Here is a 27904-nt window from a genome sequence, read left to right on the forward strand (position 1 = left end):
CATTCGTCCAATAGAACTGCAACCGCAGACCACCAAATAGCACAATATTGCCGTCACCAGCACCACAGATGCACCACCACAGATGTACCACCACACTTAGCACAGCGCCATAACACTTAGAAGACACCTTTCTACCTAGTGTTCGTGGAGAGGCACTATGGTCAGTTCCTCCAAATCTACCCAGTTTGGACACATGTAGTTTGGGGCCATTGGTGTGAACCCATAGTATTCATGGATAAGTTGTCCAACATCAAAGAAACACAGTCTCAGAAATGAAGTCACTTTAGAGACTTCTCATCCTCACCCAGATCTCAGTGGCTAATAATGGAATTACTGTTTGGCTAGGAAAATAAAGGGTAGACATTAAATCTGGAGTGAAAGTGATCATCTGTAGCTAGACAGCAGAAAGTAGTCCTTCCCCCGGATGTCCTGCCTACTAACTAGAGTGCCCTCCATCTCTAAGAGCTGCCGTGTCTCTCCCTAATATTTGTGTTTCTCAAACTTTGGGCTTAATAAAGGTGGTAAGGAGACTCGCATCCCAGTAATGATAAAGATAGAAAACGCAAAGATACTGCAGGCAGAACTCTTGGCAGAGTTCTAAAAGCCTTTTTGAAAGTCCTTCCTAAAAGCCATAAATGACAATGTCTTGAACATTCCAATGACATGTCACAGATTTCTCCAGATACAGACATTTCATATTTGAAAATATTTTTGTAAGGTATCTACTCTGAACAAATGTGATACTTAGATTTAGAAGATAATTGAGAGCTTTCTAGAACTTTATTGTACTACAAGGGGGTAAACCCACCTTGACTCACAAACAGAGATCTAAATAACACATTGTGACATATCCTGAAGAGGATGAACGCATTTTCCCTAAAGATGGTAGATGGTATTTCAATCAAGTGATCTAATGTATGTCCCCTACTAACATTCTGTGCTTTTAAAGACCAAGAATAAGGGCAGCCTAAAGACCGTGATGTTGCTACATAGTTCATCTGGAAGAAAATGAACCTAAGTCAGGGAGAGTGTGTAAGAAAGAAAACTGAAGTCCACTATTTTGCTCTAGGTGTGTAATACAACTTAGGATGCAGAAGTAGGAGGATATTACAGATTTGAGGTGAACCTGAACCACATAGTGAATACAAGGACCCCCAGGACTTAAGAACTAGAGACCACCAAAAATTTATACAGTAAAAGAAAAATAAGAAAGGAAGGAAGGAGAAAGGGAGGGGCAAGGAAAGGAGGGAGAGACGGAAGGAAGGAAGACAAGTATGCTTAGTTTAAATGAAATAAGATTAGATATGAGGACTTCCAAGCAAAAATCACACTAAAGTTCCAACATCACAATACATCTGCAAAGCATAAATAGATTTTATGGGCAGGGTAGAAAAATCCTTGAGTTTTCAGCTCTATCCCTCCTTGATAGAGGACAGGAGCTGTTACTTAGGAGCAGCAGATTTATTTATCTACTCATCAATTTACTTATTTGCCATCCCCAGTAGCATGGAAGCAAACCTTTTCATTTTCTACTGACAGCTTGAAACATTTCATAATCCTGCTTGTCACTATCTTTCTATAGAAGGTCAAAAATTCGACTTAAATGAACCAGTTGGGACTTAATAGAATGCAGAGTGTGCCAGCAGATGGACAGGCCTAGCAATTTGTAGCCAACAGTTTATGCACACATTCCCAGATTCTCTCTGGGAGTACATGAGAATGGCTTCCGGCTGTTCTCCAGCACCAATGAACACAACCAGTCATCCCTGAGGTCACCAGGAGTGGTTGGATTGGAGAGGGGGTGGCGAGGTCTTGGCAGGTACATACCACATTCTTGTAGAAGAAATAGAGAATCATGTTGGAGAGTCGTGTGTAACACCAGTGCCCATGTACAAGAAGGAGCTTGCTGAGATGTCTGAACTGAGAGATGGCAAAGTCACTGGCCATCACAGCCTGCAAACAGGGAGAGCAACAGGGAGAGAAGACTATCCTCAGCAACTGAACATGCTAGAACACACACAGCCTAGCAGTTATAGCCTGACAATTAGTAAACCCAAATCAGTTAACTTAACCCCCAAGTAGATCCCAAAAGAGAGACTACACATATACACAGGCATATATACATACACACATATACACATACACACCCACACATTTACACATATACATACACAGATATACACGCATACATAAATAATACACACACATACATACACACACATCACACATACATATACACACATTACATACACACACATACACAGATACATATATACATACACACACATTCATACATACACGTACATACATATACACACACATACATATAAACACACTTACATATACACATACACACATATATGCATATACACACATACACACATATACACATATGCACATGTACATATACACACATACATACACACATCACACATACATACACACATCACACACACATATACACACATTACATACACATACATACACACATACATATATACACATATATACACACACACATACATTCATACATACATATACATACACACATACATATAAACACACTTACATATACACACATATGCATATACACACATACATATGCACGTGCACATACACACATACATACACATACATGCACACATATATGCACAGGCACACACACATGCATACATAATACATACACACATGTACATATACACACATACAGAGAGACAGCAGACACAGTCATATCTTCCTCCTTCTCATTCTTTCATGTCTCCTTTCCTTTCCCTTCCCTCCCGATCCTCTATATTTTATATGTCATGTATTCAAATTGTAGTAGATTTTTTTCAATGAGAATTTAACAAACATATTACATGCCTACAAAGTGAAATCCTTTGATGCACACAAGCTTTTTAAAAACAGAACACAGGAACACAGCAGAAACTGGCCAGCACCACATATTATTCACAAATGACCAATCGTGGAACTGATGAAGGCCCGGCCTCTCTTACTCCTTACCCTACAGCCCCACTGTCCCACCGCAATTTTATCAGAGAAGTTCCCTTAGTAGGCAGATGGTCATGGTAGCTGGGTGGGTGTGGACTCACCTGCATGCCTTCTTGACCTGAGACGCCTATCCCAATGTCAGCCACTTGTATCATGCTAACATCATTAGCACCATCACCTTCATGAGGCAGAAGGAAACATGAGACACATGTGAGGTGTAAATTGCAAATCCCATGGCTATTCAAGTGAACAAATTGGTCCTTTGGGGTACATCCCACTTTCCAGAGTTACAGGGAAACCAGTGAAGCAGAATTAAATGTAGCATCTCACTATCATTAGGAAAGTTTCCAGACTCAATACTGTCTTCAAATCTTTCATGTTGTGTGTCTTAGGATCCCATTGCTGTGATAAAATGCCATGATCAAAAGAGAAACTTGGGGAGGAAAGGACTTACTTCACCTCAGAAATCATAATTCATGACTGAGGAAAGTCAGAGCTGGAACTCGAGGCAGGAACTGACGCAGAAGCCATGGAGGACGCTGCTTACCAGCTTCCTCTTCCTAGCTTGCTTGGCCTGCACTCTTCTCCACCCTGGGACTCATTTTCCAGGGTGGCACCATGCACAATGGGCTGGGCCCTCCCAAAGCAATCAGTAGTTAGGAAAATGCCCTACCCGGCTTGCCTGCAGACAGATCTTAGGGACACATTCTCTCAACTGAGAATCCTCTTCCCAAATAAGACTAACTTGTGCCTAGTTGACGATACATTATCCAGGACACTGCGAGACCTTCGTAGGCTGCCCCTTTGCGTATCATCACACAACGGAGAATGCCGGGCAGGGTGTCCACCCTCCCACCTCCACTCACCAATGGCCAGGGTCATCACGTGGAGATGGTTACGAACGAGTTTCACCACCTCACTCTTTTGAAGGGGCGTGGCTCGGCAGCAGACCACAGCTTGGCACCGTGAGGTCAGCTCCAGGAACTGCCTTTGCACACTCTCCTGCAGAGCAAACTCCAGGGTCTTCCCAGTGATAACAAGTCCAGCCCGGCCAGAGCACTGGGGGTCGGGAGGCCGATGGAAGTCCGTTCCTAGTGTGGCTGGCTCAGGGGAGGCTTGAGCTCTCTTCTCAAGTTCTTTCAAAATTGCGCTCATCAGCATCTCACAGGCACCCTGAACAAAGAGCGAGAGACAGTTAACCTTGGGGCGCCGCTGGAGAGTTGGCTCAATTTCTCATTCTCTTTCTTTAGCAATCGCTGGATCAGGGCTGCCTTGGGTAGTGAACCGTGGGTTACTTTCAAAGAGCCCACTTCAAAACTTCTCGGCTTTGCAGCTCTTCCATGGGCTTCTGTGGACGTGAGGCAGGTTAAGAATGAAGCACCTCAAGCAGTTCTCCAGCTAAAACGTCTATGTAGGATCTAAAGTTCCAACACGGAAGTCCCATGCAGGCTCTCTGGTTGGCAGTTCAACCTCTATGGGTCCCTATGAGCCCACATTAGTTGGTTCTGCGGTTTTTCCTGGGATGTCATTGACCCCTCTGGCTCCTACAATCCTTCGTCCCCTCTTCTGCAGGATTCCCAGTGCTCTGCATAACTGTAACAGTTCTGTATTTTGGTCTTCTCATGGGACTCTGGACAATGGGAGCAGGGCTGTCTCTATCTCTTTTACTGGCTTTTGGGACCCTACTCATACTGGGTTGTCTTGTCTAATTTTTATACGAGGGAAGTGCCTTGTTGCGTGATATTTAAGCAAACTCTGTAAAGATGTGTTGCTGTTTTACCTTGTCTGCCTAAGGCACCTGATTGGTTTAATACAGAGCTTAATGACCAACAGCTAAGCAGGAGAGGTTAGGCGGGACTTCTGGGCAGAGAGAGGAATTCGGGATGAAATCTAGGCAGACATCAGGGAGACTTGGAGCAAGTTGGATGTACAAAATAGATGAGAGATAAAAAAGCCACGCAGAATGTAGATGAATAGGAACAGGTTAATTTAAGTTATAAGAGCTAGTTGGGAACAAGCCTAAGCTAAAGGCCAAGGCTTCACAATTAATAGTAAGTCTCCGTGTCATTATTTGGGGGCTAGCAACCCCAAAGGAAGTCTGACAGGAAACCCAACTACAGTGCCTAGTCTCACTTCAGCTTGATAGGCTATGTTTGGTTGATATTCATGGGAGGCTGCCTTTTCTGAAGAGAAACTGAAGAGGAGTGGATGGGGGGGGGGGTGAGGAGAGAGACTAGGAAGAAAGGGAGGGGAAACTGGTCGGGTGGTAAAACATGACGAAAATAAAAATAATCAAAAAGAATTCCATCAGCTAGGCAGCATCTCTTTCCCAGAAGTGTATCTCGAGAGCCCCCAGGTCTATCCCACCAACTCCCAGTTGTTTGGCATTAAGCAAACACACAAGCTCTCTGAGCTTCAACCTTCCCATATGCAGAAGGCACATGCTACCTCCGTCCTAACACTGCTGCAAGGACCAACGAAAATGCAGACATCTAATCTAAGGCGCGGGGGGGGGGGTGGTGCCTCATCTTCTTTCTGTTTAACATATTAATCTACTCATAAGCATTTGCTGAGACACCGTATGAGTAAGCATACTCGTGAGGGCTTAGGAGACACACCCTCATGGAGCTTGCATTCTGGCAGGGATGTCCTTAGTGGTGTATAGCACAACAGGTTGGTGTGCATCTGTACGCTACATGACACAGGAAATGTTTGAAGGGCAATCATCTCTTATGCTCTACTGGACTTTTATTGTTGCTGGGCTGGAGGCTGAACCTTGGGCCTTACACACACTATGTATGTGTCCCATGGCTGAGCCATGCCCTCAATCCCCTAAGTCACATTTGTATCCTTTATGGTGAAAGAAAAAGCACATCCTGGCTAGAGAGGTGACTCAGCTGCCGAGAGCATTTTCTGCTCTTGCAGAGGATCAGAATCCAGTTCCTGGCACTCACTAGAGGCTCACAGATGCCTGCAACTCATTTCAGTGGGATCCAACATGTCCTGGATTCTGTGTGCGCCTGCACTAACACATGCATAAACTCATGCATGCACATGTGCGCACATACAGACACACACAATTTAGGTCCTTTGAACACTCATTAAATATTTGCTGAATGGATTCTACTCAGGATGATTACTAATCAAGCTACCCAGAAAGCATTGCATTGAATGATCACTAAGGCTAGACCTCAGGTCTAGAATCAGGAGACTTAAATCTACAAACCCAGTTTGAAATAGTTTGCTGATTCAAGAATATTCCATGAGTAATTGTTTTTAACTTTTAAGTGCTGCCTACCAAGCATTTCTTAACTTACAATAAAATACAAGGAACAAAGGAAAAGTAGGAAATACGACGCAACCAAGACTTAATGACTTTGATGACTACAATCATCATGAGTGTAGTTTGAAGAGTACCGGGGCCTTTAAGAGGTGGGGCCCTGTGGATGGTCATGGGGTCATGACCACCCACATGAAGGAGTGGGTGCTGGTCTTTGGCAATGGGCTAGTCGACTAGGAACAGACTAGTTCCTCCAGAAACAGATGGGGAAAGGAGTTGGCCTGGTCTCTCCTTACTCTCCTGCTTCCTCTCCTGTGTGAGCTTTCTTACCACTCACCATCTGTGCACATAAGTCCACGGAATGCTCTCCGCCGTGGGACACCTACCCGAAGCTGTGGCTGGCACCTTGCTTATGAGCTTCCAAACCGTGGGCTAAATAAGCCTCTCACCTTCTCTACTGCACCTGGCCTCACAAATTTAGTTACAGCGCCACAACGTAAAGTCTAGATCCAGCTTTAAAATGGAGCTCCTCAACTACGTAACCTTTGAACAAAGTTGACCCCATATACCTCTAAAGCCATGAAAAAAAAAAAAGCCACACCTGCTTCTTGTTGATTAAAATTACAATAGTAAAAACTATTTGCACAAGTGTTTATTTTTAAGTTTGGTGAAAATAACATGGCATAATTTAGAAAGCAGCAGACTGCTTGGTAGTTTTTAAAAGTCAGAATATTCAATATGAGGTGGTGTTTTAGTGGAACATAATATAACTACAATAATGTAAGACAGTCTCTGCAGCATGAATAGTATATGGTAGAGTTCACAGTCTATATTTATTCTTCATAACAGAGTTGTGAATCACCTGTAGCTTTATGTTTTACATAGACATTTAATCTATGAGTGTTTAGTTTTTAGCAGAATTCATACACACACACACACACACACACACACACACATGCAGATACATATTCAGTCTTCACTGTTCATGGATTCCAAATCTGTGAGTTCCGACACTTGCGACCATTTATTTTCAACCTATACTCTCAGGCTTTCGAAGTCATGTACTGCAAGGAAGAGTGACATTTGGGTCATGTGATGCACACCCTCTCAGCAGAATCTGGGCAAATTGATATGTTATTGTTTTTTATTGTTATTATTATTATTTTGTTTTTTCAAGACAGAGTTTCTCTATGTAGACCTGGCTGTCCTAGAACTTGCTTTGTAGACTAGACTGGCCTCGAACTTAGAGATTTGCCTGCTTCTGCAGGCAGAGTGCTGAGATTCTGTTTGATGGTACTTCTTTTTTTTTCCATCTTTCTCCCTTTTGTTAGTGATTTATTATTTGAAATGGCTCCTAATTACTGTGTTGCTAGTGTTCCCAAACCCTCAGCAGCTGTGATGTACGGTTCTGAGAAAAGCGTTAAGTACTATCTCTTCAGGCATGAATCAGAGTGAAGCTGCCTACACATTTAATGGGAACAAATTTACAATAAATATCAAGTAAGGTACTATGAGAAAGAAACACACGTGAAGCAGTATTATGTGTTGATCAATTGACAACGTATTGTGTGTAGCCACAAGTCTATAGGAAGTAAACTGAAAGCCCCTTGGGGTAGCAATCACTGTTCATTAATCCAGGTTCAAGGCAATGCCATAAAACACAACTCCAATTGTAGGAAGTGGCTGTTTCTAAGTAGTGTGCAAATCCCAGTATGATATAGAAACATCTTGATGAAGAAGAGACCAAATTCAATTCAATGCTAATTATTATTTCATACTTTATAAAAACAAAAATATTCTGGTGTCTCTGCCTATAAAATGAGTCGAGGTGTACTTGTTACAATTGTCAAGACGACATGTTACAATTGTCAAGGTCATGAATGGAAAGCCTTCTAGAGCGTCTAATAAAGATGTTAGGTTATTCTTAGGAATAAGGTTTTATAAGTATACAACGTAAACTGGAGGAGCAATCTTGTGTGTGTGAGGCAGTAAACAATGTTAGGACATGGAAATGCGAACACACACACACACACACACACACACACACACACGCGCTCCCTGAAGACTTTTAAGTGGATACAGTTTTGCCTTCGCTTTGCTGGTAGTGGATTTCACACAAATTTATGAAGTCACTGCACTGACATGACGTCAGACAGCCCAGAACTAACTGGCTGCTAAGTTTCTCATTAGCATGTTACAGAAGAATTCACCACAACATGGAATGGGCTTTGTGATCTGAGCCCTCTTTAGCTTTTGTGGACTCCAAAGGAATGAAGATTGGAAAAGGAATATATTTACAGACTAGTGACTGAACCAATAGTCACAAAACACAATTAAATTATATCCACTGTTTTTTTAAGTTATATAGAAAATTCACATATATGAAGTTAGTTATTAGTAGCAACTAACAGTGCACCAAACACTTCTTAAACTGGTAGTTTTAAACGTCTTCCAATATACATTGTGTATTTATAAATAAATTTTATAATACTGCTGTTTTTTAACAATCAACTAAGTCAACAGATATATATCTATGCCTGCCTGCCTGCCTGCCTGTCTGTCTGTCTGTCTGTCTGTCTATCTATCTATCTATCTATCTATCTATCTATTTTTAAAAAAAACTAGAAGAAAGGGTTTTAGATGTTTTTATCACAAAGAAATGAGAAATGCGAGAAGGAGCAAATACTATCAATCTGATTTAGACATTACAAAATCCACAGATGGAGCAACACATGACACTCCACTAATGTGTGCAGTTTTTATTTTCAGGTACTAACTAAAAATGAGTTTAGTTAAACCAGAGAGACGGATCTGTAAGCAAAGCGGTTGCAAGCTTCAGGACCTGAGTTCAATGCCCAGAAGTGGGGTGAGAAGGCTGAGCATAGGGGCGCTGCTTATAAGGCCAGCAACATGAAGGCAGAGCTAGATGCGAACAGGCAGATTCCTGGAGCTTGCAGGCAGATCGGTGTGATCCAACCAGCAAGCACCAAGCCAAGAAAGACCCAGCCAAAAGAAACCAAGAAACAAAAAACAAAACAAAACAAAACAAAAAACAAAACCAAACAAACAAGCACACAAGGTATATAGCCCCTAAGGACCAACACTAGAAGTTGACCTCTGGCCTTTACATGTACAAGCACACTCATGCATATGTGTGCACACTTGTGTGCATGCATATATACACACATTTTTTTTAATAAAAAAGGAAGCCGGTGCAAACATTAGAAACTTAACAGCATGCCAGCTGTCAGAACACCTAGCTGACTGACCCACTTAACGTCATATTTACTATTTCCGAGAAATAAAACGCCCTACAGCAGCCTTCTCACTCTTCGGCGGCACTGATACTTGGACTAGAATATCTTTGATTGTGTGTGGGGGCTGTTCTGTGAGGTATAAGATATTTGGTAGCATCATCTACCTCTGATAACTAAAACTAAAGCATCCATCCTACCTCAGATGTTCCAAATACAAGGTCTTCAGGTCTTGCCAAGTGTCCCTGAGGACCCGAGTGAAGCTAGGCCCTGCTTCTCATGATGACACAGATCACCATGTCTAGTCTCACATACACTGGAAGCACTTTCCCAATAAATGCAGGGAGTCCCAGGCCCATGAGGCATGCAACGTTATGCTTGGTTTTCCATGCATGCAGACTTGGAGCTATCTGGAAGGATGCTTGAACTGTCAATATGCTTTCTCTGAGAGAAGATTTTAATATTTTACCTTTTCTAAAAGGCTTTCATATTTGACTGTTCAAGAATGACCATGTATTATAATCTTAAGATAAAAGCTTTTCGTGTCTAAAAAGCGCTAAGTCAAATTAAATACACAAATAATTACTTTATTTTATTTTTCATTTGTTTGTTTACTGATTTGATGTGAGTATGTGTGGGTGTGTGGTGTGTACCCATGCCATGGTGTACATGTGATAGGCAACTTTCAGGAGTGAGAACTGGTTATCTCCTACTAGGTTGGCTCCGGGGACCAAACTCAGGCCCCAGGCTTGGCAGCAGCATTTTATCAGCGCTAATTAATTTTATTTTTTTTTATTTTAGGATTCCAAATCTCTCACCAGACATTTAGCATTTTTGAAGTGTTGCTGGCACTGAGACCATCTGCAGGAGGAAGTCCCAAGTCCAAGTTTTGTGAAGTCCCTTCACAAAACTGATGTCGACAGGGAACATTTCCTCATTTTTGCCTCATAACCATGTCAAGGCATAGGTGTCACTGTCTATGATGGGTGAGGAAGAAGAGGCCACACAGGGAAAATAACTCCCCAAGAACCTATGCTTGGTCAGCAGCAGGTAAACATTCTACCAGCCACTCAAGGCACATCCATTTCGAGCCACTGAAATGATTCTGTCTTTTGATGGTACTGGGGGCTGACCTTGGTTATGAATATGGCCCCAGGTCTGCCATAAAAGAGAACTCAGTCTGTGCTGGCTAAGGGCAGCGTTCTTTCCTCAGGACACATTACGGAGAGGAGTGTCATTGGAGGCTTAGCCATAAGACAGCTACCCAAAAGTGGCAGCGTCTGCGGAGCCTGATTCCACGAGGTGGCACAGAAGACATCACAAAGTCAGGATGCGGTGACAGAGTGATGGCTTCACACGGAAGCGAGGAAGCAGGTGGAGCTTTCAAGCAAAATAAACAGTATGCACATATCTTGGATTGAATCTCTCTGCTAGGAGCAGTGTGTGAAATGCCCACTTGCTTATTCAAATATCCATCCTAGTGATTAACTGTAGCTTAGACAAGCAAGCAAACAAACAAACGAATAAATAAATAACGGGCTACCCAAAATCTTTTCAACTAGCTTTGCTTTAACACCACATTCCCTTCATTTCTACAATGGTGGGTGCTCTTAGGAGCAGTATCTAAATTTACCACTAGAGGGCAGGATTACACTGAGAGCCTAATTTTAAAATTGATCATAAAAATATCTAGTTACTAACAAAAATTACTACCTCCTTCCAACTTGAAAAGGAGGTAGATTTGTCTCAAAATTTCATATATATATATATATATATGCACATACACACACATATACATACATACACACACACACACACACACACACACACACATATTCTCGTTTTTGTCTGTTTTGTCAATTCCCTGGTCATACAGTGAGAATGAGGAGAGTGGTTCCCAAAAAAAGGGAAGACCTTTTTTTCTAATGCCTGTATTCAACCATGATGCCTCTGAATAAAGCTTTTAGAAAAACTATGGTATCCTCCCAAATACGAACAAGGTCACCCGGGAGCATAACATCAAGGGCTGGAGACGGCCAGAAGAGCTTCCCTTTCCCTTGCATACATCAGTCGCCTAACGCCCCATCGGCTTTTGAGTTAAAAGAGTATTTGGCTCAAGCATCACCGTGCATACTTTACTCTGCGTATTGAGGATGAAGAGCTTGTCATCTGGCTCCAGGAGTTTGCATGCATAAGCTATGTTGACAGCTGTCTCCTGCTTGTCCCCCGTCAGCATCCAGATCTTGATGCCAGCTTTGTGAAGGGCTTCTATCGTCTCGGGAACTCCCTCCTGCAGACGGTCTTCAATGCCGGTAGCACCTGAAAAGTAATCAAACCACAAATAAATAAATAAATAAATAAATAAATAAATAAATAAATAAAAATAAAAGGTTGCTTAGAAATCATAGCCAGCCAGGACTCACGAGGCCACTCATTGAATCCTATCCATGGGACACTCAGTCCTGAACTATTTATAAACTGCTCCAGGGGCTTCCAGAGAGCCAAAGAAAGCTGCAGAGAGGATGTAAAATAAAGGATCGTGGAGTTATCCAACTCATTCTCCTTTTGTTAGTATTCTTTTCTACAAATTCAAAAGCTGATTCTCTTCTTTGCATAACCTTGCCCTGAGTGCTACAGTTCTATGAAACTTGCATGAGTGAGGGCAGGCTCTTAAAGAACCCTATGGGCTACAAGATACAATGTCTGTTAGGGATGTTCTTTTTTCCTCCCCTTGAGACAGGGTTTCTCTGTGTAACAGCTCTGCCTGTCCTGGAACTCGCTCTGAAGACCAGGCTGGCCTCGAACTCACAGAGATCTGCCTGCCTCTGCCTCTCGAGTGCTCGGATTAAAGTTGTGTGCCACCACCACCTGGCTAGGATGCACAATGTCCTTTTCTGGAACTGGATGCAGCCCAGATGCGCTTTGGAATTCATGTCTTTCCCACCAGTGATTCGCTATACATTTTCTATTTTGCAATACCTGTTAGTCACACATATTTATATTGCTATAGAAAAACCAGCAGATTTTCATGCTAATTAGAGTATCGATACTAAAAATAGTGTTACATCATTTCAGATTTGATTTTGCTGCCAAATGAGTTTTGGCATTAAACCCAGAGTCTTATTTCATTTGCAAATGCAGATTAGAAAGCATACATCTAAGCTACTTAGGCCATCATAAAGAAATTATTAGTATTTTAAAGGGACATGACTATTGTACTTGACAGATTTAAGTGAGATCATTGCTTCCACCTAGACAGAGGCATGGAGCTCAGAGGGGCTCTCTCAGCACTCAGTCCTATCAGAATCTACATCTCATGGTCCGAGCAGTGTTTCGGAACTGGACGGTCCCACAGAGCGACTCAGCAGGCTTTCAGCAACTCCAGTGTTATGGTCACATGACACACACAGACCAACAGCCCTGGACGTTTACAGCTCTTAAGTGATTCCCAGGTGTGGGCCAACCTGATATGACAGGTGTCCCTTGTGCAATTTGGGTTGGGATCAGGAAAGAGAAGAAGAAAAAGAGACTCCAAGCTCACTTGCAGGTACAGAATAAAGGACATGGACTCTATACATGGGGAGAGGAGTTTCTTGCTTTTCAGCTCATGTCTAAGTCTTTGAGCATGAACATGTCACTGCACTACTGTGGGCCCTATTTCTTCTACATAAGATGTATGTCTGCTATAAAGATTTAAGAAGACAACAGATATCTAAGTCTTCACTCAATCCCTTGCAAAACACTTGCAAAACTCCTCTCAGACTCGGATGTTTGTTTGGCTTTACACTCCATGTTGGGTGTTTTGGTTTTACACCTTACCAAGAATGCCTACCCTGTTCCCACCACAGGCAAACTGAAGTGGACCACAGGTCTGAAGGCACTGGAACATAAGAAGAGATCAGGACGGACACAGTGGTGAGAACCACGCATGCTTACTAGATGGACCAGAGAAGAATGGATTGACAGGCGAATCTCTCTGCGCGGGGACTACAGCACCTTTTACCTACCGAGTAATGTGAGTTTGGTCTCCAGTCTCATGGCAGATTCAACTAGCAGTTCTTCCCTGTTGTCGATGCTGGTTTCAGCTAAAAAGTGATCCCTCAGCCACTCTGTATATTCAGGGTCACTCATAACCTAAGAGAGGAAGAAGAGAGGCCAGGAGTCAGGCCATTCGACTTTGCAGTATCTTGCCAGGACTGACAGGTGGCAAAATTCCATGCCAACAACTTCATTACTAAATTTCCCACTCTGGGCACACTTGTATCTGACCCATATCCCCTCAGCACAAGGACACAAAAGTCCCAAACTCTGATATAGCAAACACAAGTCTGCTGATGGAGAGACATCACAGCTTAGTCTTCTCGGGACATCTGAAGCATGATCTTTGGTAAAAAGGGGTTAACCTATTTAACTAAGGCAGGACAGAAGAAGGTGGAACAGGCCTCTTGGTGGTGGTTCAATCTGGGAGCATTCTAATGGTGCAGCTAAGAAAATGTCCTCCAGATTGTTTATTTGAGGGATGCCACAGCCACCAGCACCTCAGAGGTCTTTGAAGATTCATTCATATGGTTAAGCTTCAGAAAAGATAAAACAAGAGGCATCCTCTAGGAAACGCAAGGTGTAGGTTCCCAAAACTTTACACAACTCTTGGAGAAGGAACCAGTGTCTTCCTATCTTTAGGTGCCATCACGGGTGAATCTGCATTCCGGGTCTTAAAAGCAGGACTGAGTAGAGGGAAGCAATTTTTTTCTCATATACTCATTTTTTTTTCTGCCAGGTAATTTGATTTGGGGAAATATACCATCTATGGGACTACATCCAAGTGAGAAGCCAGAGCTGATTCGACCATGAACTCCCCGCTCTTCCTCAGTTGTACCATTGCGGCATTTGATCCTTCATGAAGCTGGTTGCCTGGGTTCCTTGGGTTCCTTGGAGGTCCCCAACAGAGCTAGTTCCACTTTGCCTCCCACAATAACTAAGAACTAGAACGCAGGTAGTCAGTGAGAGGTTTTGGTAGTAAAAGTCCCCAAATCATTTCTGGGACTCTGGTTATTTCTTACTATTCAACCTTTCATTTAGAAAGGTCAGGCCATGTGACTGCTTTCGGTAAAGAACAGTAAAAACTAGGATAAAAACCTGCCAAGTTGAATTGAAAGATCAATTTATAGGCACATAGGAAAACAAGACAAAACAAAACTACCAACTCTTCATGAGAGAAAAATGAAGGCTTCTCTCTGGTTATTTTTTTCAAATCATATTTAATGCTAACAAATGGTGAGCATTATACAAAAGGTTCTCGGGGGAAGATAATAAGATGTTGGGATTTTTACTTTCCAGAAAATCAACTGTTTACACGCAAAGCCACTTCTATGTAATGTGGGATGCATGAGATGTGTAAGAATTCTGAGAATAGAACACTCCGGCACCTGCCAAAAGCCTTTGGGGACAGAAACCTAACCCAGTAGTATAAAGAATGGAGAGGCTACATAAAGGAACCCTTGTTAAGTCGGGAGTGAAACCCTAGCCCCCCCCCCCATCCGTCCCAGTCCCCTGGCCTGGGAGTTGCATTGGTCTGGACTTCAAATCCCAGCATGGCACTTCCTGACCACTCCCACAGGGTATTTAAGCGGGCTCCCAGAGGAGAAACATGTGGTTCCGGGTTTGCATGTGCTCCCTGCTTTCCTGTCTCCCTGCCATGTGCTCGGCCACCCAAGAGAGCTGTATTTAATAAAATGAGGGGCATTTTAATTAGGCTTAATATGACCTAATTGGATTTCTTTGCGCCAGCGGAGCCGCCCGTTTTAGGATTTTTTCCTAACAGCCCTAGTCCGAGGAGCCTACCTGGTACCTGGACTGGGACTGAGGTCTAATACCCACTCATTTTCAGTGGTGATGGGCAAGCCAGAAGTGGCAAGCCTGGAGCACGCTGGGCGGTCTCACCTTCTTAGCGATACACAAGGTCCGCAGTCCCCGTTTGGCGTACTCATCCAGGTGGCTCTGCGTCTTCTCCCTTATTATCATCTGTTGTTTTTCCAGGTTTGTTCCATCTGAAACCAAGAACAGAAAATCTTTATTCCTGCCAGGCTGCCCAATTAGACTTTTTTTTCCCCTTTGAAAAATGACAGTTTAATCCATAATAAACAAAAAGCATTTTCGCTTTGAATCTCAACTGTGTGTCTAGGGAAGGAAGTCAGCAGCAGAATTCTTCACTTTGATTCTCTTCCCCTGGGCAGAGGAAGTGGTAAAGCTTTGATATAAATGCTGCCGTGATGGGTCAGCGCTTCCTATTCTCTGGGGCGCACCTCCCTTGGTAGGCCATAGGCTCTTCCTGACTTCACAGAGTGACAGTATGGCTCTCAGGAGCCCATCAAAAGGTTTACGATATCCATTTTCCCAAACATGCAGCCTTACAGAGGCACAGCTAATGATGAATTACAGATATAAACAACCATGGTCTCTACAGCTTTAGCAGCCCTCTGCCTTCCCACCCAACCCTAGGCAGCCTTTCCCTTTCCAAGTGCATCCTTGTAGCCTTTACCAAAAGAATTGGGAGTGGCGGCTGACTCCCCAGGCCTGCTGATGGCCACCATGACAACTGTGTGAGCCTACCTGGGGCAGCCACTGACAGCAGCTCCATGATCACAGAATCGGCGCCCTTGGTATACACCACGACTTCTTTGGAAAGAGGATGCCGGACCACCACTGACATTCTTTTCCTTACCGAGTCAAAAGGCAGGATGTGTAACAGTTGAAATGTTAATGAGCCCAAAGCAGCGAAGTCCACCATGACCTGCTCTGGGGTCCGAGACTGTAAAGTGCAACGGTAAGCCCTGGCGGCGTACACCAAGGCTGCTTCATCTGGACTCTCAGCTTCATAGCACAGGTTGGAGGCCAAGGGCGGTGGCCCATCTAGGGCTTCAGCCGAGCTAATGGTGAGTCCCACAGCACTGTGTTGTGCCTCAGTTTCTGTACAGCATGATGAATTACTGGCCTGGGAGCCTTCACCCATCCGGGAAGACTCATCCTCCATAGGAGGTGACAGTTTTGTTCGATTAAAGAAAGAGATTCTGCTCACAAAGGCAGAAGGAGTCCCAGACGTCACATCCTTCCCCCCGGCAAGAGATGGTGAACTTGATCTCCGGACAGACAACTTCTGGAAGATGTTTTTAATCTCTTCCAAAGATTTGATGGGCATCCCAGTCAGTGAGGAGAGCCCAATCTAGGAAAGACCATGGGAGAGGTTTCACTAACACGTCCAAAGTTAGGTCATCACAACTGACGGAAAAATGAGATATTAAAGAGTTACCCCCAAGTCCAACTGGGGGGGGAAATGAGACATGAAAGAGTTACCACTGTCTTAACTGTCAAGCTGCTGTCCCCCTCGAAATTCCACAGCAAACAGAAAGACATAAAAGCCACCAGGGACAAGAATGTGCCACACACAATGGCATTATACATTCCTCTAATAGCTGAGAACGAAGGATACAAAATGCTAATATTGGCCTTTCTTCTAGAATTCGTTCTAAGGAAATAATTCTCCATGTATAATATCTATCATCTTTATTGGCAGAGCTTAGCAATATCAATTGAAAGCCAACTGAACCAGGCATAGCAGCGCTTGCACATAATCTCAGCACTTGAAAGGCAGAGGCAGAAGGACCCTCAATACAAAGGCAGGCTGGACTCCATAATGAGACCCTGTCTCAAAGAATCAGCTATGAAACAATCCACCACCACTAAATTAAGAATTCAAATTAACTAAATAATCAATATCAAAACAAAATGTCTTGAAATTTATTTTAAAGTGATGTTTATAGACAGCATGGATATATTATTAGAAAAGTTCAATGCTTTTGGAGTATTATAGGAAAAGTTCAGAAAACGGTAAGAGAAGATAGAAAAAAAAAAAAAGACCACACATCACCAAGTTCACAGGAGGAAATCAGCCAGAAGGCTAGCAGAATACATCTTTCCTTCCTCTTTTCAGAGTCTATAAAAGGTTCTTATCTTAACATTTACAACAAAGCTGGCCATTAAGTGAAAGCCATTTAAAGAGGAACTTCTCCACATCATCACGTGATTTTAACTCCTTACTAGTTCACAGTTTGTTCTTATTTGTACCTTGTCGTCGTTTACACTTCTAGTATCAGAGATTTAATTTCATGCCTACCATGAAAGACCACTCGATGGATTCTAAAATTTATTCCTTAGAAGTACGTGGAGGATTAAAATGTTTTCTTCAGAAACCAACTTCATAACCATTGGAAGGGCTCTTGCTGATCAGTCTTTGATGTCATCAGTGACTCAGACGTAAAGCGGGGCAAGCTTCTGCATGGTGATGTCTCTGTTTCTCACAGGATGCTCTCTTTCTCCCTACCCTAAGAATCTGGAAGAAGCAGGGGCTCTTTATGTCTCCAAAGATTTTATTCCAAGCGGTTATGCAGTACGTCCGTTAGGACATCTACAGTACTTTGTAGGAAGAAAATACCAAAAGGCACCAACTTTGAAGCCTGGTGCAAAGCACTGTGTGGTACAACTTTTCATGAATCCCGTTGTTTATTCTCTGATGACGTAATCGCTTTTCCAGAGCATCTTCTCAGGCAACACTATGGAAAATGAAGTCTCTCCGATCAGGTGCAGCTTAATTGGAAGTGAATTACTTTTATGCTAAAGCTCCCATCTCTGAAGTTGCCAAAAGAAAATGATCGGTTGGAAAATTAAAATTTAATTGGGTTTTGCTGTAAATTGAATTTTAAGTGGATGTGCGGGAAAGGCAAGATATACCAGGAGGCTAGTATGCCTCGCTAGATCACTGGGCTCTACAGTGTTTGCCTCCTTAAGTGGAAAATGAATTTTCCGTGAGCTTTAAGCTACAACTCTACTGAGGAACTGTTGAATCTTGGCACATCATACTCACACTGGAAAACAGGTAGACTGAGTTAAAACAAACCTAGCTGGTACATGAAGAAAGCTCGTCAGAGTCGGGACCATTAAATTAACGCTTCAGACTTTGTTTGATGTCATGTATATGATGTTAGGGGTCTCAGAAGGCTCACAGACAGCTTCAATTTAGTAAGGCAGGGAAGGCAAAGCAAAAGTTCCCATCAGTGATTCTGTCCATGGCAAGTAACAGAGTGAGCCCAGAGTCCCACTGTCTCGGCTCATCCCCCAGCCCCATACACTCACTGGTTTTGCAACCCTGGTGAAATCCTTCCAAGGCATCTTCAAGATGCCAAAGAACAGAGCCAGAGTCCTTAGCTCCTGGGGCTTTGAGAGGACTAGACATATTAGCACCAATAAATCTCCTAGAGTATGTGAAAGTGCGGAACCAAGAAAAGTCTGAGTAGATGGTTTGCACCGCTACCCTTGCTGCTATTTTTATATACTATCTTTGCATAACAAAACCACTATGGAAGCACGGAAAGCCCACATTGTCTGCTGCTGAGCAAACCCTCGTTTGCACTAGAGTTTACCTTTTGCCGAGGCTGGTTAGGAGCAGAAACCACGACCGTGTTACAAATTGCCAGAGCGATGAAGAAGTCTAGGATGTATAAAATCTCCAGGGGTGGACTCTGCGTGGTACCATCCAGTGGGGTGAAGAGCTGAGGGGTAATCTGGCTAAACTTGTCCAGAAGTCTGGTATCTGGTACCACGTCCGTTTCCTGAAGAGACAATATGACAAAGTATTGTTATTAGCATAAGGAGCGTCTACAGTGGGTAGTTAAGTGAAGCGTGAGATTGTAAGTTAAATTTTATTTTTTCCTAGACTTATTTATTTACGTGTGTGTGTGTGTGTGTGTGTGCATATATATGTGCACACTTATGCGTGCACTACAGAACATATGGAGATCGGAGAACAATTTAAGGAAGCTGGTTTTCTCCTTTTACCATGCAGCTTCCAGAGATTAAATTGAGGCTGTCAGGCTTAGCAGCAATGCCTTAATCCACTGAGCCATCTCACCAGCTAAGTAAATATAATTTTTAAAAGTTTAATGCATATGATATCTTGGGAAATGAAACAATCAAACGAAGCATATATAAATAAAAGTAAAATACAGATTGAATACTATTAATGGAGAACACTTTGCCTTTCAGTTAAACAGGAGATAGAACCACGGCCTTCAACCAAAATCTAGCTGAAAGTGTTTCTCACTTTGAAACACATAATGCTTGGCACATATTTTATTGTACTCAGAATTCTAGCATGGCTGTATTTTACTCAACGACCGATGGATACCAATTATTTCTAAAGTGAGATTCAATTCTTGTCAGAGTACTGAACAAAACACTTTTTGTTCCGTTCATTAATATTATAAAATACTTTCTATAAGAAAAAATATTAAAAGCAGGCTAATCCGATATTTCATAGCCAGGGAATTTATTTACAAGAGCTTTCTAGCAAGTGTGGCCTCCTTTTAAGAACTCCTGGTAAGGATTCACTCTAAGAAGTTCAGTCACTAGAGTGGGGTGCGAGAGCCCCATTTCATCTCATGCAGTGCATCTCAGACTCATCTGAGAGTACTATTTGTAACAAACGTGTCATAGAAGAAACCTGATTTTCACACAGCTTCTCTGCTGTAGAGTACAGCTTAGAACCACGGTCCCGCAGAAGCACCGCTATGCTGCAGGGAAGCCCAGCACACAGACTGCAGGGAAGAAGCCAGGAGAGGTGACTGGCAGTGGAGAGTCCAGCAGGGACATGGTTGTGACATGGTTAACATTCCTTGCCAACTTGACTGGATATATAATTCGCTAAGAAAAAAATCCTGGGTGTGACCATGAGGCTGTTTCCAGAGAGGTTTAATGAAAGATTAGAACTTGGGGTGGCACCATCCCATGTGGTCCTAGACAGAAGAAAGGAAGAGGCGGCCAGCTGGGCACCAGTTTTTGTCACTGTTTCCTGACTGTGGGTCCAATGTGATCAGCTGCCTCAGGCTTCCCAAGCCATGCCTGTATTCCTCTTAAACTCTGCGTTGCTCTCGTCAAGAATTTGATTTAAAAAGCAAGAGGAAAAGTGAGATATCATGGCTAGTGCTTCTACATTTGCTAAGAGTGATCACAGGCTTAATGAGAGAAGAGCAATGCTGGCAATCACACGTTCTCCACTTGTGTCTCGGCTCGGCTCTGCTGACAGCTAGCCAAGGGAGCGTTCCTTAATGCCCTGTTCCTTTGCCTGCCTGCCTTTCTTCTCCCTTCCTTTCAAGTGACACATGATCGCCTTTCAGATTACCAGGGTCATGACAGGTTTAAAATTCACGTGCTATCAGCTGTCAGAAAGTATTCTTAAAATTCTCTCTAAATTCAGCAAGTAGATGACTACAAAGCTCAAATCCTGTTCTGTGATCGTGACGGTAAAGGCGATGCTAAAGCTAGGAAAAGTCCTGTGTGTGTCTGACACAGTCATGAAAGAGACACTCCCACCAGCAAAACTCTGCAGATAGGAACTGCCAAAATGAAGCTGGGTCTACCTAGATACTTGGGACCACAGAAGACCCTGAAGTCACCATGAAAGGGTACAAGATAAAGGAAGAGCCTACAGGAAGACATGAGGAGACATTCACGTCAGACCGAGGCTCCAGGAACAGAGGGTTCTGTTTTGGGCAAAATAACTTACTCCCTCCTGACTAAGCTAGTTCTTGAGTGGAGGAGAGGGTTCAAAATTGTCACGTGCGATTATTATTTTTTTTTTGGCTAAATGACTATAACCATAATTATTTTCCCAAGACCAGAACTATCTTAGCCTTGTAGTACAAGGCTACAAGGTTAAGATAGTTCTGCTGCTGCGCTGGATAGCTGTTGCCATCTTCCATGAAACCATGCCTGTTTAGTTGAAATAGCTCTTTGCGAAACAGATTTTGGAAGTCTCTTTAAGGCAAGAACCATATTCTACTGATCTTGGAAGCCCTAACCTAACCCAGTACATGACACACGATAAGCAACCCAAGTTTACTGTATACTACTATTAAACTCTTCCTGGCCTTAGATTCTATCTAGGAAGGGTAAAGAAACAAACTAGAATCATTACCTGTGAAAATAAATGCACATAGCTCCCAAGCAGTCTCGACCAGGCACCTGGTTAATATTCCGAGAACCCTTCCACTCACGATTAGATTGCAGAATACACAGCATGGCACAGACTGCTCCTATGCCCGGGGTTCTCAATCTTCCTAATGCTGGGACCCTTTATACAGTTCCTCATGCTGTAGAGACTCCCAATCACAAATTATTTTGTTGCTACTTCATAACTTTAGTTTTGCTGATTATGACTCATAATGTAAATATCTGATATGTGGGTTATCTGATATATGACTCTATGAAAGGGAGGTAGGGGGTCGTGACCCACAGGCTGAGAATCACTCTTCTGCACTGTCAGCAAAGCCTTGCTGGTTTCATAGTGGGCGGCACAGCTCTGCCGCCACCCTGTGTGATAACACCGATCATTTCCAAGTTCACGTTCATTATCAGGACCCCCACTTCTACTTGGCTGAAGGAAGTCTATTTCAGGCTTTTTTTTTCTTTCATTATTTTCTCCCCTATTTGGATCCAAGTTAAATATGCACAAATCCAGCTAGGCTTTGCTCTTTGCTCTCCTCCCTGTTTGCTGAAGCTTTCGTACAGCTTCGACATAATTTAAATGTTGCCTGTTTTAAAATCAAGAGTAACAGTACTTAATTGTCTCTACAAACCTCTAACCACCCACGTTTTAGTGATGGAAAAAGATGTTCTACTGGGTGACAGAGCTGACCAGGCCGTTCTGAAGCTGTCCCCACTCCTCTCTAGTCTTCCTCTTCTAAGGTTTGATTTCATTTCCTGCTGGCCCTGCAGTCCCCCAAACTGTGATTCTACTTAGGTTACTTTGGGTTTTGTGGACACACAAGCCTTCTCTTGGACTCTTCTGACTCCTAAATACCACATGCGTGAAGGAAAAATACAAAGGCCACACACTGGTGGTTTTTCCTGTATACAAACTCCTTGACCCAGCAGTTCTGAGGATTTGATGTGCCCTGTGTAGTTTGCCTACCGCCCTCCTGTGGGTACTACCTTACAACTGTTTTCTAGTTACTTGGCAACAACACACACAAAGGTGCTCTTAGCTTAGGCCTCATGGATGGATTTCTAGAGCAAATGCAGAAGAAATTGTACAGTGGCTTTTCAGGTCAAAGGTTATATAGATTTCTCAAAATATTAAGCTCAGCTTATAAGACTTAAGACTCAAGAGTGAGAGAGAGCCACGTTTCGTGGGAGAACATGATCACTTTATACTATGTGTAGGAGTGTACCTTTGCAGGATACAGAACAAAAGCAACCCTGGAACTTCCAAATAATTAAGAGAACACAGGATACTGGAGGACGGGGCAAGTGGAAACAACCAAACAAGTGGGAAGACTGAGTCTGGCAATCAGATTCATTCAACAACCTTCCAAATTATTGTTTTGAGAATGAATGTCGCAGGCACTGTGATATGTGTTAGGATTCAAATGTTAAAGTGTCCTTGCTCTCAAGGTGCTACTGGTACAATGTCAGGCACAGAAATAAGGCCAACATTATGCAGACAAATGGACAGTGGGACAATTCTTTTGAGAAGCCTTTGGTACAGGTAATGCTAATGTTTCATCAGATTCAATAAAGAGAGGGCAGACTATATCTCAGGCAGGGGAGATGGCACAGAAAAAGGCATGAAGGCTTCCAGAAGTACCTCTTTGTTCTGAGAGAAGGATGATGTCTGTTCAGGGACCAGAGGAGGAGCAGGCAGCCCTGCCTTGATGCCAGCATGGGTCTACCACCAACTACATGTGGTTAAAGCGTGTTTACCTTCAAAGGTGCAGAAAATGTACCAGTTCAGTAGATGACTACAGAAAGATAATATCATAGAGAAAAGAGAATCTATATACATATACATTTCTTTCAGGCATAAGATTAAAATGAGTACAGAAAAAAAGGACGTGCATATTACTTGTTAACTGCCTTTCAAAGTCTGGAAAGGAAAAACATTACGCATAGATGTTTCAGAACAGACTGCTACATAGGAAGTTGTACTGTTAGGGGTGTTATGTCCTTAGCGCCACAGAACTGAGTCGGTGGTGCTCACATCATTACTGCATATTGCACATTTCATGGCAAGGTGGCGAAGAGCCTAGAGATGCTCTGAAGAACTCAGGTCAAGTCAGCCGCCCAGGGCCTACTTATGTCATGGCTATATCACGAAAGTCAGGCCATGACTATAATGGAGCAACCCAAGGGGGCCCCAAAGCTGCATTACTCTTCTTATGCTGCCTTCTTGGTTAAACGTGGGTGTTAATGAACCCGAAAGTCTGAGACGGCAGGGAACGTTTTAGAGAGGTCGTCTTAAATTCAGTGAAAATGTTGAGTTCTAATTCTTTTACACAAGCGTCTTTTCTGCTTCCCAGGTTCTACACGATCTTCTACTTTCTCCTGCAGTAAAATGGTTGTTAACGGGGGTGAGGAGTCAGTTCTGAAGGGTTGCCCCGAGACACAGACCCCTTGAATAGGTCTGCAATGAAAATATGAGGACGCGCCCTTTGTGGGGCTAGGGATGGGGAAGTCTGGGTGGGACGCAGAGGAAGACTACACAACAGTGAGAAAAAAAGACACCAAAAGACCTATTAATTAGTTAATCAAACTTGTCTCCAAGATAATTCTGGCTAAATACTGGTGGGTCTTAGAGTCAGCCATTATCCTTAAGTCAAGGTAGCCTTCTGATGAGAAATATTACATTTTTTTCAGAAATGCTACCTGACTTCTCAACACTGAATTATGCAACAAATCTCAAATTCATATTATTTTTGAAAACTTATTATATGTCATCATCACGCTGAACTGTACGGATGTCACCTCTTTTCTAGACCAAGAAAAGCAGTGCTGTTTGGGATATTCTAACCAGGGCGCTGTTCTGTTCAGGATGGGGTGATGTTGCCACACTTACAATGGGGCTACTGAAGGCAGCCTGTCTGGAATGAGGCACTTCCCCAGATCCTTCTCCGCTTCCTAGGGCAGTAGCACTCCCGGACAGATGAGTTGAAGGCTTGCTTCCCAAAGGCCCCCTGGGGACTGTCCTGCAGCCCTGGGCTCTGGGCTTTGCCATGTTGCTGATGGAGCCACTCAGAGCGTCTGCGCATTCGTCCTCTTCAAAGCCAGCTTCCTGGTAGGACTCCAGCCTCTTGGCTGTAGAATAAAATTCACACTGGGTCACCATTGAGAAGAACTTGCAGGCTGAATACAGAAAGTAGTTCCTGAGATATTGACACCATCTTTTGTCTGTCCTGGCCTCCAAATTCTCCCCCTGAGAATCTATAGTCAATAAACTTACCCTACCCTTTTTTGGGAAATGAAGATACAATGGCCTAGGTCTAGCATCTTGTCTGCAGCTCCATCCACATTCTGCTACCCTGCTGTGATGCAGAACTCCTTGCTTCAAACACCAAGCCCTCCACTTGTGATTTGGATCCTGCCCTCTGGGTCCTCAAGGACTTTCTTTTCACATTTATCATTCACATACGCCAATCTCTCCTCAACCAATTTCAGGATTTTCTGTCCTAACTCTTCATTGATCTCTTCTCAAGGTCACCTGTAAACTCCATCTTGTCAAGTCCAGCAATCATATGTATGTATATATATACATATACACATATATGTGCATGTGTGTTCTTATCTCATTTGAACCCTTAATAATATTCTACTCCTTCTAGAAACTACTCTTTGGGCTTCTAGCATCATCCTTCCCTGTTTTTTCTTACACTGGTAGCACTAGCTGTATAGTTTTCCCAGCTGTCTTTCATACACGTTTATTTTATTTTACTTTGTGTATGTGTGTCTTCACACATATGTGGATGTGTAGGGGTACATATATGTGTACATGAATGTGAAGGTATGTGAAGGACAGAGAACTTTGAGCACTGATTCTCAGGATTCAATGTTATGTTTCTACCTCTGTGTTTTGAGATCACTGGCTTAGAATTCACTATGGAAGGTAGAATGCTCGGCCAGCAAGCTCCAGGATCTGTCTGTTTCCACCTCCTCAGCGGTGGGATTACAAGTGGACACCACCATGGCTAGTTTTCACAATGTGGATTCTGGGGGTTAAATGCAGGACTCCATGCTTGCAAGCCAAGGGTTTTATAGACTAAACTATCCTCCAGCCCTCAGGTAGAGTTTGTTGCCTTTTTGTTGGGATGGGCATTGAACTTAGAACCTCAAGCACTCTAGTCAAGTATTCTAACACTATGTGTGATAGTTTGAATGTAATTGGCCCCCATAAGCCCTTAGGGAGTAGCATTATTGAGAGGTGTGGCTTTGAGCCTGGGGCCTTAGACCACTGGGCCATCCTGACAACCAGGAGGTCTGGCTCTGTTGGCATAGGTATTGCCTTGTTAGAGGAAGTTTGTCACTGTGGAAGTTTGCTTGTAAGAGTTGTGGTGGTCATGGTGTCTCTTCACAGCAATAGAAACTCTAAGATGTTCTGCTATATCCAGTCTCCACCTACCTTTCTTCTCAACCCTCAGTTACTGGCAAGTCGCAGGACTGCCTGCTTTCCTCCATCCACACACCTCTTCTGGGCATTCTCATATGGTCTGATCTTTGAAACGGAATGTCTTTATGCATAGCCTAGAAACCTGTGTACTGGTTAGTTTTATGTCAACTTGACGCAAGCTGGAGCCATCAGAGAGGAGTAAACCCTAATTGAGAAATCACCTCCATACAACCAGGCTGTAGGCAAGCCTGGAGGGTATTTTCTTAATTAGTGATTCATAAGGAAGAACCAGCCCATGATGATTGGTGCCACCCCTGGGCTGGGGCTCCTGGGTTCTATAAGAAAGCAAGCTGAGCAAGCCAGCCAACAGCACTCCTCCATGGCTTCTGCACCAGCGCCTGCCTCCAGGCTCCCATCCTGCTTGAGCTCCGGTCCTGACTCCCTTTGGTGATGAACTGTGATGGGAAGCGTAAGCTGAACAAGCTCTTTTCTCTCCAACTTGCTTTAGTCATCGTGTTTCGTCACAGCAAGAGTGACCCTAACGAGAACGACCTGCATCTTCAACTCTGACCTCTCACTGGAATCCAGACTCGTGTATTCAGCTCTCCACAAGACACCTGCAGTTGGTTATCATAAGACTCTTCTAGCAGATTGACACTGGTGTGATTTATGCTTTCACCTCCCTTGAGTCCATCTCCTCAATAGCAAAGATTTCTCAGGTAGGGCCCTATATTTACTATTGATTCTAACCTTGCCATTACTGCCCAAATACACTTTTGATTTTATCACCCCACAAAATATACACCTTAAAATGGTCGGAGAAGCTCATGTTTTATTAATATGTCCCAAGAGTCCAATGTAGTTGCTCATAGATACTCAAGAAATACTTAAGGAGGAGGAGTTCTACCCAGAGAGAACCTTCATCTGGCGATGGATGGAGATAGAGACAGAGACACATATTGGAACACTGGACTTAACTCCCTAGGTCCAAATGAGAAGCAGAGGGAGGGAGATCGTGAGCAAGGAAAGCAAAATCAGAGGGGGCCTTCATCCGACGATGGATGGAGATAGAGACGGAGACCCACATTGGAGCACTGGAAGTCAGGACCGCGAAGGGTGCATTCACCCACTGATACAAGGGGACTGATAGAATGAGAGCTCACCAAGGCCAGCTGGAATGGGACTGAACGAGCATTTGATCAAACCGGATTCTCTGAATGTGGCTGACATGGGGGCTGACTGAGCCCCCGAGGTCCAAATGAAGACTGAGAAGCCATTGACAATGGCACTGGGTCTTGTTTCGTCTGCATGGACTGACTTTTTGGGATCCTGGCCTGTTTGGATGCTCACCTTCCTGGACCCGGAGGGAGAGGGGAGGAACTTGGATTCCCCACAGGACAGGAAACCCTGACTGCTCTTGGGAATGGTGAGGGAGGAGGAGAGGGAGTGGGGGGAGTGTGAGGGTATTGGGAGGAGGGGAGGAAGTGGAAAGAGTGTTTTCAGATACTTGAATAAACAAAAAAAAGAAAGAAATACTTATGGAAAAATTAATAAATAAGTAACAGTAATCTTCCGCTCCTCCTGGGCGGAGCTGAGCTACTTCCCCTTCCTCCTCAGCCTTTTCTCTTTCCTCTCTCTCCTCACCTTTGTACAACAGTACTGTCCTGTCGATATGGTAGCCAAGGACTTGAACAATCCATTCTTGACAGTACATTTGTTCACCGTGTATTATTAGACCCTTTACAACCCAAGACACTGCAGCTACCTGACATCACCTTACTCTCACATTTACAGCAAATCCACTGAACCACACATAAATGACTCAGGACCCCTCCCTTCTTCCTCGTACCAGAGGCTCGTCAGCACATGCCCGTCGTACACCAAACCTAT

General features: G+C 43.4%; 1 protein-coding gene across 1 annotated transcript in view; it reads right to left on the reverse strand.

The window, feature by feature from the left end:
• The window catches only part of Atp10d (ATPase phospholipid transporting 10D (putative)), an 89982-nt gene that overhangs the window by 13768 nt on the left and 48310 nt on the right, over window positions 1-27904 (reverse strand). The window contains exons 10-18 of the mRNA XM_048414828.3: window positions 24470-24708; window positions 18999-19187; window positions 16135-16744; window positions 15466-15572; window positions 13533-13659; window positions 11660-11844; window positions 3858-4164; window positions 3093-3169; window positions 1828-1953 (exon numbers count right to left, since the gene is read on the reverse strand). Coding sequence (XP_048270785.3) covers window positions 1828-1953; window positions 3093-3169; window positions 3858-4164; window positions 11660-11844; window positions 13533-13659; window positions 15466-15572; window positions 16135-16744; window positions 18999-19187; window positions 24470-24708 — 1967 coding nt within the window. The remainder of the gene's footprint in view (window positions 1-1827; window positions 1954-3092; window positions 3170-3857; window positions 4165-11659; window positions 11845-13532; window positions 13660-15465; window positions 15573-16134; window positions 16745-18998; window positions 19188-24469; window positions 24709-27904) is intronic.

The sequence above is a fragment of the Myodes glareolus genome, chromosome 8 (assembly GCF_982192425.1).
Source record: "Myodes glareolus chromosome 8, mMyoGla1.1, whole genome shotgun sequence".
In the NCBI taxonomy this organism is placed as follows: domain Eukaryota; kingdom Metazoa; phylum Chordata; class Mammalia; order Rodentia; family Cricetidae; genus Myodes; species Myodes glareolus.